Here is a 15280-nt window from a genome sequence, read left to right as displayed (position 1 = left end):
TGGGTGTGGGTTCCTCTCACACCAGCCATGGCACCTCAGAAAAGGACTTCTGCGACTCACTGGGACTGACACAATCTGTCAATTTCCCAACCCGTATCTCAGTCAATGGAGTATCTTCTCTTCTAGACTTGGTTTTGACTAACTTCCGCACAAATATCTGCTGCTCTTCTTCTGCTCCAATCGGTTCTTCTGATCATTTCCTTGTTAAAGTGGATATCTCTCTGGCCATTCTCAGAGAGCCTCCTCAGCGTCGACGAGTCTGGCATTTCACTCAGGCTGACTGGCACGGTCTTCAAGCAGCCATCAATCATCTGGACTGATCTCTCATCTCTACTGCCTCTGACATCAACTTTTCCTGGGAGTTCTTCCAAAGTAAACTGCTCTCTCTCATGCACAGATTTATCCCATCTCATCTTCAGTTGTCATACCCTTTTTTTTTTTTCTTTTCTTTTTTTTGTATACAAGATCGAGGCTCGTGAAAGAGCGAACATTAATCACACAGAAAGAAACAGACACACAAAACAAATAACATCGGGAGCGGTAGACAAGATGGGGAGAGAGGGGGAAGGACACAAACACAACATTTGAGAGCAGGGACCGAGAGACATGGAGACATCGAGAGAAATGTGGGAGGGAGAGGGCTTTGGGGGGAAGGCATGGGAAGGGGGGGGGGGGTGGGAGAGGTATAAAACATATGGACACTGCCAAGACTTCCAGGAAAGAAGTTGGAATTTCAAACAAGGTGGATCTGGGGTGAATTAGTGGGGGTAGAAAAGATCAAGATTTTGGATGGGGGAAGATAAGAGATGGTGGTGATCAGCTGTTTTGAAGACCTGGAGGGAGGAGTGTGATTGAAGTGAGTGTGGGAGTTTGTTCCAGAGGCTGGAGAAAAGAGGAATGAAAGAGTGAAGGTGAGCAGAGAGCCGAGATTTCGGCAGTTTAACCATCAGAGGGTGGCTGGCAGATCTTGTGCGACCTGTAGGAATATTTGGGGGACAGAGCACAGAGAGAGCTGGGGGAGCAAGGCCGGAGAGGAGTCGGTAGAAGACAGAAAGACCACCTACCTGCCTGCGGTGAGTGAGTGAAAGGCCCTCAGAGATAGCTTCATCGCGGGAGATTCCAATGATTCTGAAAGCTTTGGATTCAACAGCGTGAAGCCGAGCCAGGTGTGAGGCAGGAGCACCAGCCCATAGGGGAGAACAGTCCTTCCAGCCCTTCCTCCCGTCCATGGTACACTGAAGCTTGTGGTGAGGCAGTTGCCATGAAGCAACTTGCCTTCACCTCATGGAAGGCTAATCCATCTGAAGGAAATCTCAGTTCCTTTCACAAAGCTCGGAACAAATGTGTGTGTCTACCCTCAGGAGAGCCAGGAAACAAAATCTCTCTACTCTAAAGACTGAACTCTCAAACCTGTCTCCCTCCTCCAAATCCTGGTGCCATTTGGTCAAATCCGTTTCTGGTGTTTGTTCCCCCTCCATCCCCTCCCTTACCTCAAATGGCTACACAGCTGACTCCGCATGTGAAAAAGCTGAATGCCTCAACTCTGTGTTTGCCTCAAAATCTTGTGTCCCAAACCCGTCCCTCTCTTTACCCACCGTACCCAGTCATACCCAGCTGCTCCTGGACTCTGTGTCCTTCTCTCCTGACAAGGTGGAGAAGTTTCTGTCAATCCTCGACTATGATTCTGCAACTGGACCAGATTGCATCAGCCCACAGGTCCTAAAATCCTGCTCTGCCGCTCTATCTCACCCTTGCTCTGTTCTCTTCACCCTCTCTTTCGCTGAAGGTCATCTGCCATCAGCTTGGAAATCAGCCAACATCACCGCTTTGCACAAAAAGGTGCAAAAACAGATCCTTGCAGCAACAGACCAATCAGCCTTCTCCCAATTATCAGCAAAGTCATGGAATCCATCATTGCTTCAGATATCAAATCTTTCCTCTTCTCCAATGGCTTGATCTCTGATCATCAATTTGGTTTCAGACCAGGTCGGTCAGTCTACTCTGGACATGCTGCTTCTGCTGTCTAAACAATGGATGGAGGTCCTCAGTGCCAAACAGGAAATTAGAGCTGTCTTCCTTGACATATCACGTGCCTTCGATACGGTCTGGCACCCCGCTCTGCTCACCAAATTCTCCTCCTATGGGATCCATGGAAATCTCCACGCATAGGTTGGGGACTTCCTCTCTGGTCGTAGTCAACGTGTGGCCCTGAATGGGTTTCTCTCATCTCCCCTTCCTGTTCAAGCTGGAGTGCCTCAAGGCAGTGTTCTGGGCCTTGTGCTTTTTCTGGTCTTCATCAATGATCTCTCTGACTCTCTTGAAAATCCTCTCTATCTCTTTACTGATGACTCCACACTCTGCCGCTCCATTCCTCATATCTCAAATTGGCAGTCTGCAGCCTCCTCACTCTCTGTAGACCTGGACAAAATCACAGACTGGCCAAACAAGTGGAACATGCCTTTCAATCCTGACAAATCTCACAACCTTACTATGTCTCTCCGAAAAGACCGACTGGACAACCCTCCCATCTACTTTCTGAACAATCCTCTCCAAGAAGTTCTGTCACTCAATCTTTTGGGTCTCACTATCTGCCATGATCTTTCCTTGGAAAACCACATTTCCATCTGGCCTCCAAAACCAGTCGCCGATTGGGCATCCTCCGTAACGCGAGATCCTTCCTTGGCACACCTGAGCTCCTCACCACATACAACGCTTTTATCCGCAGCTCGATGGAATACTGTTCTCCCCTTTGGACTGGTGCTCCTGCCTCACACCTAGCTCGTCTTCACGCTGTTGAAACTAAAGCGTTCAGAATCATTCGAATCTCCCGCGATGAAGCTAACTCCGAGGGCTTTTCACTCACTCACCGCAGGCAGGTAGGTTGTCTTTCTGTATTCTACCGACTCCTATCCGGCCTAGCTCCCCCGGCTCTATCTGTGCTCTGTCCCCCAAATATTCCTACAGGTCGCACAAGATCTGCCAGCAACCCTCTTCTGGTGAAATTGCCAAAATCAAGACTCTACTCACCTTGACTCCTTCATTCCTCTTTACTTCCGCCTCTGGAACGAACGCCCTCACTCTCTTCAATCCCACTCCACCCTCCAGGTCTTTAAAACAGCTGTTCACCACCATCTCTTATCTTCCCCCATCCAAAACCTTGATCTCTTCTACCCCCATTAATTCACCCCAAATCCACTTGTTTTTTTATGAAATACCGACTTTTCTTTCCTGGAAGTTCCAGCAGTGTCCATGTGTTTTATACTCCCCCCCCCCCCCCCCACCGCCTTCCCATGCCTCCCGCCCCAAGCCCTCTCCCTCCCACGGATCTTCCGTTGTCCCTGTTCTCTGCTGTTGTACTTGTGTGCTTCCCGCTCCCTTTTTAGTATGTTTTGTGCGTCCGTTCGTTGTTGTTTTTTGTGATTGATGTGAGCTCATACACGAACCTCGATCTGGTATTAAAAAAAGAAAAAAAAGAAAGCACATTGAGCTCCATCATTAGGAAATGGAATGAACATGGAACTACCCAGACTCTTCCTGGATCTGGCCGTCCGACCAAACTGACAACCGGCAAGAAGGACCTTGGTCAGGGAAGTGACCAAGAACCCAATGACCACTCTGACAGAAGGACAACAATCTTGGCAGCACTTCACAAATCCAGGCTCTATGGGAGAGTGGCCAGACAGAAGCCACTCCTGAGAAAAAGACACATGACAGCACACCTGGAGTTTGCAAAAAGGCATGTGAAAGACTGAGAACATGAGGAAAAATACTCTGTGGTGTGATGAGAGGAAATCTGAACTCTTTCGCCTGAATGAAACGTGCTACCTTTGTCAGAAACCGTGAACAGCCCATCCTCCATCTAACACCATCCCTACCGTAAATCATGGTGGTGGCCGCATCATGCTATGGGATTGCTCGTCAGCAGCAGGGACTGGGAGACTTGTAAGGATAGAGGGAACAATGAATGGAGCCAAATACACGCAAGTCATTCAGGAGAACCTGCTCCAGAGTGCAACATACCTTCGACGCTGGTGAAGATTTACATTCCAACACGACAATGACCCAAGCATACAGCGAAAGAATGAATGAATGGTTTCAGAACAAGAATGTGAAAGTCCTTGAGTGGCCCAGCCAAATCCCAGACTTGAATCCCATTGAGAATCTGTGGAAAGATTTGAAGATTGCTGTTCACCGACACCCCCCCATCCAACTTGACAGAAATTGGGCAAATCTGCAAAGAAAAATTGGAGAAGCTCCCAAAATCCAGATAGGCAAAGCTGATACAAACATACCCAAGAAGACTCGAAGCTGTAATCGCTGCACGAGCCTCGACCTTGTATACAAAAAAAAAAAAAAAAAAAAAAAAAAAAAATTAGATGTTTTCTGTATTTAATTTTTAATTATTGTAAAAATTTCTTAAAAAATAATTCCACTTTGACATTATGGGGTATTATGTGTAGATCAGTAACAAAAAATCTCAATTTGGTCAATTTTAAATTCAGGCCGTAACAACAAAATGTGAAAAAGTCAAGGGGTGTGAATACTTTGTGAAGGCCCTGTATTGCCTCAATTTAAGCTCAGTCTTTCCTCCCATGTTATTGGCTCTCTCCTCCTCTCTGTTGCTCATTTGTTCGTAATAGAAATAGAATTAAAGAAAAAGGCTTAGTTATCTCATCGCTGCACACACTCATGTGCAGATCTGCATCCTATATTGACACGTGAATATGATCCATAAACATCGCGAACTGTTGTAAAGAAGCATCGTTGTTCAAAGAATCTTTTGTTAATATCCGAATAACATTTACTTTTGAAAAGGTAAAAAAACTGTATAGCAATTGATGATCCTCAATTTGACAAACACCTAAAGCTGTTCTCAATTTTCTCGAAATGTGAATGTCAATTTCCCATCAGGTACATTGCTTAAATCCCTGCTCAGAGACCCACATCACCATTTGTATCCCAATTCTCACCACCATGGGGGTCCAGCCCCACCACGTGGCCTCCTCACTTTGCTGACTCCAGCCGGATCTTATGGTGCCAACTGCCCACAAAGGTGAACCTGTGACTGCATTTGTTTTCCTTCGTGGCATCTACAACAGGATGTTCAACAAGGGAATCCCTGTGACGTCATGTGGTTACAATTTAATCTGCCATTTTAAGTAAAAATGAGAAGGCTGTTAGGTTCGACAGGTGACTTTGACAAACAACTTAATTGTTACAAAACAACTTATGATGCAATCCACTAACAGCTCCGTTTTCACCACGATATGTAATATCAACAGATTCATCAAATGCGGTACGATGTCATTTTATATACTGTACATCAAAATGGATCAGAATGATGTAACATGGGATTGGGGTAATAACAGGAAACAGGTGTGTGGCATAAATGATACTGAAATGCAAAATATCTGTCGTCAACATGTTGTCAGCTAAGTCAAACAGATATTGCAATTGATAGCTAATGTTCACCTTTGTGTTATTTACAGTGATACGGATCTTGATTCCAGGACTGTGTTGGTCTCGGAATCTGCCAATTGCAGTCGAGTGATGCCTCCTCCCTCCGCACGTGCTGGGTACGTACTGGAGTACGATGCCCGCACAGCCGAGGATGAAGAGCACTCGGTGGTATAAATGTTAGACCTGAGCTTTGCCTCGCTGGGCAGCTGTGCGAGTTGGTGGTCCCTTCATTTTAAAATTGTAGATCTTCCCAACGACGACCATTGTTTTTACAAATTGAAGACTAAACCTCCTCTTTATGACTGGAATTATTACTTTGATCATTTTTATTTTTTTACTTTTTCAATCCCTATTCCTTTAGGCTTTTGTCAGCAAGAGTGATCTCGAACCTTGCTCCCAATGAACTCAAAAACCTTGACAGAGCATTGGACCGTGCTGCCTTGGGCATCGCTCGACTGCCTCCTGCATGTTCTCTGCCGGGCGACCCAGACGATGCCATTGGTTGTGGTGACTTCCTTCCGATTGTTGCATTGAAACTATGTGAATACTTGCACATGCTCCAACAATTGTCAAAGCCTGCGGAAGGAAGAGCCAAAGTGTCGAAGTTTTCATTGGAACAAAGTGGGCAACTTGCAAGCATTGAAGGGCAGGCCTTGGCTGGACTGCACACGCTCGGTGTCCTGCTCACTCATGCATCGAAGTCGATTGCTGAGAAGATGCTTAACCCAGTTGGCATTGATTTTGGGCCAGAATTCCAAATATCCAATCCCCAATCCATGTTTCAAGAACTTGTTTCGATGTTGATACTCTTGTTGAGCATGGGTGACACATCAGCACTAACTGAAAGGATGGAAGGTAATCGTGGGCGAATTGTTCGGAGAGCACTCGGGATCCTGGCCCAGCTAGCAGATGCAGTTGCAAATTCACACCAAAGGTAGGTACTATGCCCGTGACGTTCACACCTTGTTAACGACCAAGAAATTCCTCAAATGTTTCCCTTCATAAATGCTTTGTATTTTGTTTCTTCATCTGTTTATGTTATTATGTAAATGTTGCAGTAAAATCAGAATTATTTGGATCATCCAGCATATGGCCTGCAATATAATTATACAACCAAACATCTGAACATGAAACGCTTGCCAGAAAGATACACGGTATTCATTATGCACCGACTTGCATGATTATCAGTTATCGATACACACATGCGTTACAGACATGTCAGACCCCGTCACCCACCCTGCAAAATCCACTGCTTGTGTGAACATGAATTTGAGCGTGCAGATGAATTACATGACGGGGCATGTTCCAAGAATGAGAGATGATGAAAAGGGACCGGGAAGAAAAAAAAACATTGTGCATTGTGAAATAGGTGCAGGAACAAGAGATGGCAAGGGTTTCGGTGAGAGTGTGAAGGATCAGACATGCTTGACAAAAGCATGAGGTGATGGGTAGAACTCTTAAAAAACTTGGAGGGAGGCACATGAAACAACAGACAGATAATAAAGGGTGAAGGAATGCAGGTGAGGAGGTCACCCTAGAAGTTGGGAGATGAACCAGGGATGCGATAATGAAAGAATGTGAGTACTTTGAGTCGATTCTAGGATGACGAAAAAATGACAGTGTATGAAGAGCAAGGCCTCAAATGAGGACAGAGATTTCACCAACCTGCTTAATTGTGATGGATGAGAATCAGTGTGTGGAATTTGGCCACCTGTCAAGGTATACTATAGCATGGAGAGGCTTTGGCTGTATTGCTCCTTTGATTTTGATATGGTTGGTGACAGCATTTGATTTTCGCATCTTTGCACTTAGAGGCCCTTCTGGGGCTGCAGTCATGACGTCATCATGACTGTATTGTCACAGCGTTCATCCAGGTCGGATAACTTAATTAATCATCTTCTTAGAACTCCTGACTGAATGAATAATGAATGATCGTTTTAAGGCCATTTCCCTGCTAAAGCGGGGGTTAGCCTTGCGGGCCCCATGACGATCATGGTTCCCTGTTTGAGGCAATGTTTTTATGGCCGGATGTCCTTCCTGACGCCAACCCTTGGTCACGCTCTTACGATGCACAGGGATACGGTGTACCTATTCTAAATCGGGGTACACATCGTGATCATTCATCCCAGCAAGCTCATACTCAATTTGCCGACATCGGAAGGATGACAGGCCGAGTCAACCCCCCTGGCGTTAATTCAGCGATCGACCGGGATTCGAACCCAGGATCCTAGGATCCCAAGCCGGCACCCTAACCGCTAAGCCAACACCAGGCTCCTGACTTAGAACACCAAGGCACCAACACCAGGCTTATAACTCCTGACTGCTGAAGATAATGCTGATGCTTCCTGATTGTGATTGGTGGAGTGTCAGACAATGTGTCCATGTTACAGATGGCACTTGTTGGTTCCAGATCGTGCACTAATACCTGAAATGGAACTTGATCTGTCGTCTTCACCAATCACAGTTAAGGTGTATCAATAACCAATATAAGCGTGGTGTTGGCTTAACGGTTAAGGTGGCTAGCTTGAGATCCGAGGGTCTCGAGTTCAAGCCCCTGTTGTGCCGTTGAGTTACGACAGGTGGGTCAACTCTGTCTGTCATCGTTTTGGCGTCGACAAAATGAGTACCAGTGATCTTACATTAACAAGAGAGGGCTGGGCATTGACAAGAAAATGATCTTACATTGGCACAAGAGAGGGCTGGGCATTGACAAGAAAATGATCTTACATTGGTACAAGAGAGGGCTGGGCATTGACAAGAAGATGATCTTACATCAGCAAGAGAGGGCTGGGCATTGACAAGAAAATGATCTTACATTGGCACAAGAGGGCTGGGCATTGACAAGAAAATGATCTTACATCAGCAAGAGCGGGCTGGGCATTGACAAGAAAATGATCTTACATTGGCAAGAGAGGGCTGGGCATTGACAAGAAAATGATCTTACATTGGCACAAGAGAGGGCTGGGCATTGACAACAAAATGATCTTACATTGGCACAAGAGAGGGCTGGGCATTGTCAAGAAAATGATCTTACATTGGCAAGAGTGGGCTGGGCATTGACAACAAAATGATCTTACATTGGCACAAGAGAGGGCTGGGCATTGTCAAGAAAATGATCTTACATCAGCAAGAGAGGGCTGGGCATTGACAAGAAAATGATCTTACATTGGCACAAGAGAGGGCTGGGCATTGACAACAAAATGATCTTACATTGGCACAAGAGAGGGCTGGGCATTGTCAAGAAAATGATCTTACATTGGCAAGAGAGGGCTGGGCATTGACAAGAAAATGATCTTACATTGGCACAAGAGAGTTTGCTCACATTTTGATCTGGTCTGCGCATGCGCAAGATTGGAGGTCACGTGTCTTCAAAGCTGTCCATGCGCGCACGCTTTCGAAGTTTAGTAATTTTTTAACAATTGTGTTTTTGTCTAAACTGTATCTTTCTTTCGGTGTATGTTCCTATTTGTGTGTCTTTAATAGGATTCTCGGTGTTGGTTTTTCATACCTGTGTGCAGAATCGACGGTTAGTTCGTGTCGCGTATTCTGAGGCCTAGTGAAGTAGGCTACCGTGTCCGACCTTGGATTGAGGCTTTGTTTTCGTCTCAGCGGTTCTTCGATCGCGCTGCAATTACTTTCGGTCTATGTTTTTCCCGGTCTTTTCACCCCATACTTCCTTGTTTTAAAATCTCCTCAAAAAAAAAAAACCAAAAAATATTTCCTTCTCTGTTCTTATCCGTTTGTTCGTTCTTATTTGTTCGTTTGTTCTTCGACCACGTTGTTCGTGATCACGTGATCACGTTGTTAAAAATTCTTTAATCTGTCCCCTGAGGAACTGTATTCTGTCATATTCCATAACACCTTTTTCTTCTTCTTCTATAAAAGGATGCTTTCGACTTGCTCACCAAATCTATTCATTCCAAAAAAAAATTCCATCTCTTACAGTTGCAGTGCCTCTTTCATACATTCCCTAAACTCTCCAGCACTCCACCCATCCTTCAGCGTCCTCAAACGTATTTTTGACTCGAATGTCTCAAGAAACTCATTTTGCAATAAATGTTCGTTTCCCATTAATCGTACACTTTTCAAAATCCAATCTCACCCCTCCCCTCCAAATCGTCCCCATCACCCCTTCCTTCCAAAACTTCCCCATCCCCCCTTCCCTCCAAATCTTCCCCATCACCCCTCCCCTTCAAATCTTCCCCATCACCCCTCCCCTCCAAATCTACCCCCTTGCCCCTCCCCTCCAAATCTTTCCCATCACCCATCTCTTTCAAATATTCCCCCTTGCCCCTCCCCTCCAAATCTTCCCCATCACCCATCCCTTTCAAATCTTCCCCCTTGCCCCTCCCCTCCAAATCTTCCCCATCACCCCTTCCCTCCAAAACTTCCCCATCACCCCTCCCCTCCAAAACTTCTCCATCACCCCTCCCCTCTAAATCTACCCCCTTGCCCCTCCCCTCCAAATCATCCCCATCACCCATCTCTTTCAAATCTTCCCCCTTGCCCCTCCCCTCCAAATCTTCCCCATCACCCATCCCTTTCAAATCTCCCCCCTTTCCCCTTCCCTCCTAAACTCCCCCCACACCCCTCCCCTCCGAGACTCTCCCTCGCTCCTCCCCTCTGAGACTCCCCTCTCACCCCTCCTCCTCAAAGCGTCCTCCCTGCTTCTGCCCCTTTCCATCTTTCACCTTCATCTCCCTCAACCTTCTGCCTCACTCTTCCCCCTTCTCAAATAACACCTCACTGCGCCTCACCCAATCACCATCAAACCTTCTGTCCGCCCCATTCTTCCCTTTCTCCAAGCTATTCTGAAAATCTCTGACACACCTTCAACAGCTCTCCCTACCTCTTCCTCCTCTTCCACATCTTACCCTACCGCTCCCCCCCCCACCCCCCCTGTTCTGTATCCGATGCTCCCCCTTTCTCTTTAACAGCATGGACCTCAAACATCCGGGGCCTTCGCTCAAACTTGACTGATCTCCCCATACAGGTTCCTTCTGACAAACCAGACGTGATCTGCTTGACAGAAACTTTCCTCCTTCATGATGTCTCTGATTCCTTGGTATCTCTCCCAGGTTACTCCCTCCTTTGGTATGATAGACCTGAGCCTCGTCCTGGAGGTGGGGTTGCTATCTTTATAAAAAAAACTCTCTTCCTCACTCGCCCTGCACTGCCCTCTCTCCACCTCACCCCCAGGAATACCTTTGGCTACGGCCTCCCCTTCGCTCCCACCTTTTGTTCATATGTGTGTTGTACCGTCCACCAAACAGTGATGACTCCATCTCCATCTCACTGTCTGAGAATATGGACCAACTTCTATCTACCCATCCCAACTCTCTCTTCCTCATATGTGGTGATTTCAACTGTCATCATGCCAGTTGGCTGGGTGTGGGTACCTCTTTCACCAGCCATGGCTCTTCAGCAAAGGACTTCTGTGACTCACTGGGACTGACACAATCTGTCAATTTCCTGACCCGGATCTCAGTCAACGGAGCATCTTCTCTTCTGTACTTGGTTATGACTAACTTCCCTGAAAATGTCTGCTGCTCTTCTTCTGCCCTGCTCAATTGGCTCATCTGATCATGTGCTTGTTAAAGTGGACATCTCTCTGACCATTCTCAGAGAGCCTCCTCAGCGTCGATGAGTCTGGCATTTCACTCAGGCCAACTGGCACGGTCTTCAAGCAGCCATCAATCATCTGGACTGGTCTCCCATCTCGACCGCCTCTGACATCAACTCATCCTGGGAATTCTTCCAAAGTAAATTGCTTTCTCTCATGCACAGATTTATCCCATCTCGTCTTCAGTTGTCATACCCTTCCTCCCGTCCATGGTACACGGAATCTTGTGGTGAGGCTATTGCCCAGAAACAACTTGCTTTCGTCTCCTGGAAAGCAAATCCAACAGAAGGAAATCTCATTTCCTTTCACAAAGCCCGAAACAAGTGTGTGTCCACCCTCAGGAGAGCCAGGAAACAATATCTCTCCGTTCTCAGGACCGAACTCTCTTATCTGTCTCCCTCTTCCAAATCCTGGTGGCATCTGGTCAAATCTGTTTCTGGTGTTTGTTCCCCCTCTATCCCCTCCCTCACCTCAAATGGCCACACGGCTGACTCCACACTTGAAAAAGCTGAATGCCTCAACTCTGTGTTTGCCTCTAAATCTTGTGTCCCAAACCCATCCCTCTCTGTACCCACCGTACCCAGTCGTACCCAGCTGCTCCTGGACTCTGTGTCCTTTCCTCCTGACAAGGTGGAAAAGCTTCTGTCAACCCTCGACTCTGATTCTGCAACTGGACCTGATGGCATCAGCCCACGGGTCCTAAAATCCTGTTCTTCCGCTCTTTCACTCCCTCTCTCTGTTCTCTTCACCCTCTCTTTTGCTCAAGGTCATCTTCCATCTGCTTGGAAATCTGCCAACATCACCGCTTTGCACAAAAAAGGTGCAAAAACAGATCCCAGCAACTACAGACCAATCAGCCTTCTCCCAATTATCAGCAAAGTCATGGAATCAATCATTGCTTCAGATATGAAATCTTTCCTCTTCTCCAATGGCTTGATCTCTGATCATCAATTTGGTTTCAGACTTGGTCACTCTACTCTGGACATGCTGCTTCTGCTTTCTCAACAATGGATGGAGGTCCTCAATGCCAAACAGGAAATTAGAGCAGTGTCCCTTGACATATCACGTGCCTTCGATACCGTCTGGCACCCCACTCTGCTCACCAAACTCTCCTCTTTTGGTATCCAGGGAAATCTCCACGCATGGCTGGCGGACTTCCTCTCTAGTCGTAGTCAACGTGTGGCCCTGAATGGGTTTCTCTCATCTCCTCTTCCTGTTCAGGCTCGAGTTCCCCAAGGCAGTGTTCTGGGCCCTGTGCTTTTTCTGGTCTTCATCAATGATCTCTCTGACTCTCTTGAAAATCCTCTCTATCTCTTTGCTGATGACTCCACTCTCTGTCGCTCCATTCTTCATCCCTCAGATCGGCAGTCTGCAGCCTCCTCACTCTCTGCAGACCTGGACAAAATCACAGACTGGGCAAACAAGTGGAACATGTCTTTCAATCCTGACAAATCTCACACTCTTACGATGTCTCTCCGAAAAGACCGACTGGACAACCCTCCCATCCACTTTCTGAATAATCCTCTCCAAGAAGTTCTGTCACTCAAGCTTTTGGGTCTCACTATCTGCCATGATCTTTCCTGGGAAAACCACATTTCAAATCTGGCCTCCAAAGCCAGTCGCCGACTGGGCATACTCCGTCGTGCGAAGTCCTTCCTTGACACACCTGAGCTCCTCACCACATTCAAGGCTTTCATCCGCAGCTCAATGGAATACTGCTCTCCCCTCTGGGCTGGTGCTCCTGCCTCACACCTAGCTCGTCTTCACGCTGTTGAAACCAAAGCATTCAGAATCATTGGAATCTCCCGCGATGAAGCTAACTCCAAGGGCCTCTCACTCACTCACCGCAGGCAGGTTGGTGGTCTTTCCATCTTCGACCGACTCCTCTCTGGCCTTGCCCCCTCAGCTCTCTCTGGGCTCTGTCCCGCAAATATTCCTCCAGGTCGCATAAGATCTGCCTGCAACCCTCTTATGGTTAAACTGCCAAAATCAAGACTCTCTGGTCACCTTCACTCCTTCATTCCTCTTTTCTCCCGCCTCTGGAACAAACTCCCTCACTCTCTTCAATCCCACGCCACCCTCCAGGTCTTTAAAACAGCTGTTCACCACCATTTCTTATCTTCCCCCATCCAAAACCTTGATCTTTTCTACCCCCGCTAATTTCACCCCAATTCCACTTTTTTGAAATACCAAATTCTGTCCTGGAAGTCCTTGGTGTTTTATACTTCTCCCTCCCCCCCCCCCCCCCCTTCCCATGCCTCCTCCCCCCAAGCCCTCTCCCTTCCACACATCTCCCTGCTCTCAAATGTTGTGTTTGTGTGCTTCCCCTTCTTTCTCCATCTTGTCTTCCGCTCCCTCTTTTTATATATTTTGTTTGTCTGGTTGTTTTGTTGGTGAAGTAAATGTTAGCTCTTTCACGAGCCTCGATTCAGTATACAAAAAAAAAAGAAAGAAAAAAAAGAGGGCTGGGCATTGACAAGAAAATGATCTTACATTGGCACAAGAGAGGGCTGGGCATTGACATGAAAATGATCTTACATTGGCAAGAGAGGGCTAGGCATTGACAAGAAAATGATCTTACATTGGCAAGAGAGGGTGGGGCATTGACATGTAAATGATCTTACATTGGCAAGAGAGGGCTGGGCATTGACAAGAAAATGATCTTACATCAGCAAGAGAGGGTGGGGGCATTGACAAGAAAATGATCTTACATTGGCACAAGAGAGGGCTGGGCATTGACAAGAAAATGATCTTACATTGGCACAAGAGAGGGCTGGGCATTGACAAGAAAATGATCTTACATTGGGACAAGAGAGGGCTGGGCATTAACAAGAAAATGATCTTACATTGGCACAAGAGAGGGCTGGGCATTGACATGAAAATGATCTTACATTGGCAAGAGAGGACTGGAATTGATAAGAAAATGATCTTACATTAGCAAGAGAGGGCTGGGCATTGACAAGAAAATGATCTTACATTGGCACAAGAGAGGGCTGGGCATTGACAAGAAAATGATCTTTCATTGGCACAAGAGAGGGCTGGGCATTGACAAGAAAATGATCTTAAATTGGCACAAGAGAGGGCTGGGCATTGACAAGAAAATGATCTTACATTGGCACAAGAGAGGGCTGGGCATTGACAAGAAAATGATCTTACATTGGGACAAGAGAGGGCTGGGCATTAACAAGAAAATGATCTTAGATTGGCACAAGAGAGGGCTGGGCATTGACAAGAAAATGATCTTACATTGGCACAAGAGAGTGCTGGGCATTGACAAGAAAATGATCTTACATCAGCAAGAGAAGCCTCGGCATTGACAAGAAAATGATCTTACATCAGCAAGAGAGGGCTGGGCATTGACAAGAAAATGATCTTACATCAGCAAGAGAGGGCTGGGCATTGACAAGAAAATGATCTCACATTGGCACAAGAGAGGGCTGGGCATTGACAAGAAAATGATCTTACATTGGCACAAGAGACGGCTGGGCATTGACAAGAAAATGATCTTACATCAGCAAGAGAGGGCTGGGCATTGACAAGAAAATGATCTTCCAGTGGCATGAGAGGGCTGGGCATTGACAAGAAAATGATTTTACATCAGCAAGAGAGGGCTGGGCATTGACAAGAAAATGATCTTACATTAGCAGGAGAGGGCTGGGCATTGACAAGAAAATGATCTTACATTAGCAAGAGAGGGCTGGGCATTGACAAGAAAATGATCTTACATCAGCAAGAGAGGGCTGGGCATTGACAAGAAAATGATCTTACATTGGCACAAGAGAGTGCTGGGCATTGACGAGAAAATGATCTTACATCAGCAAGAGAGGGCTGGGCATTGGCAAGAAAATGATCTTACATCAGCAAGAGAGGGCTGGGCATTGACAAGAAAATGATCTTACATTGGCATTGGAGAAGGCTGGGCATTGACAAGAAAATGATCTTACATTGACACAAGAGGGCTGGGCATTGACAAGAAAATGATCTTACATCAGCAAGAGAGGGCTGGGCATTGACAATAAAATGATCTCACATCAGCAAGAGAGGGCTGGGCATTGACAAGAAAATGATCTTACATTGGCACAAGAGAGGGCTGGGCATTGACAAGAAAATGATCTTACATTGGCACAAGAGAGGGCTGGGCATTGACAAGAAAATGATCTTACATTGGGACAAGAGAGGGCTGGGCATTAACAAGAA

The 15280-nt window shown here is 46.5% G+C and overlaps 1 protein-coding gene across 6 annotated transcripts in view; it reads left to right on the top strand.

The window, feature by feature from the left end:
• ATRIP (ATR interacting protein) overlaps positions 1–15280 on the top strand; it is a 196376-nt gene that overhangs the window by 120725 nt on the left and 60371 nt on the right. For all 6 annotated transcript variants that reach the window (XM_068133376.2, XM_078766391.1, XM_078766390.1 and 3 more), the window contains 3 exons: positions 4912–5053; positions 5490–5576; positions 5822–6394. In XM_068133376.2, the coding sequence (XP_067989477.2) occupies positions 4912–5053; positions 5490–5576; positions 5822–6394 (802 nt within the window). The remainder of the gene's footprint in view (positions 1–4911; positions 5054–5489; positions 5577–5821; positions 6395–15280) is intronic.

Source organism: Myxine glutinosa, chromosome 12 (assembly GCF_964187855.1).
Source record: "Myxine glutinosa chromosome 12, kmMyxGlut1.1, whole genome shotgun sequence".
Classification (NCBI taxonomy): domain Eukaryota; kingdom Metazoa; phylum Chordata; class Myxini; order Myxiniformes; family Myxinidae; genus Myxine; species Myxine glutinosa.
The sequence above is the reverse complement of the archived record's forward strand: the minus strand, read 5'-3'. Positions and strand labels throughout refer to the sequence as shown.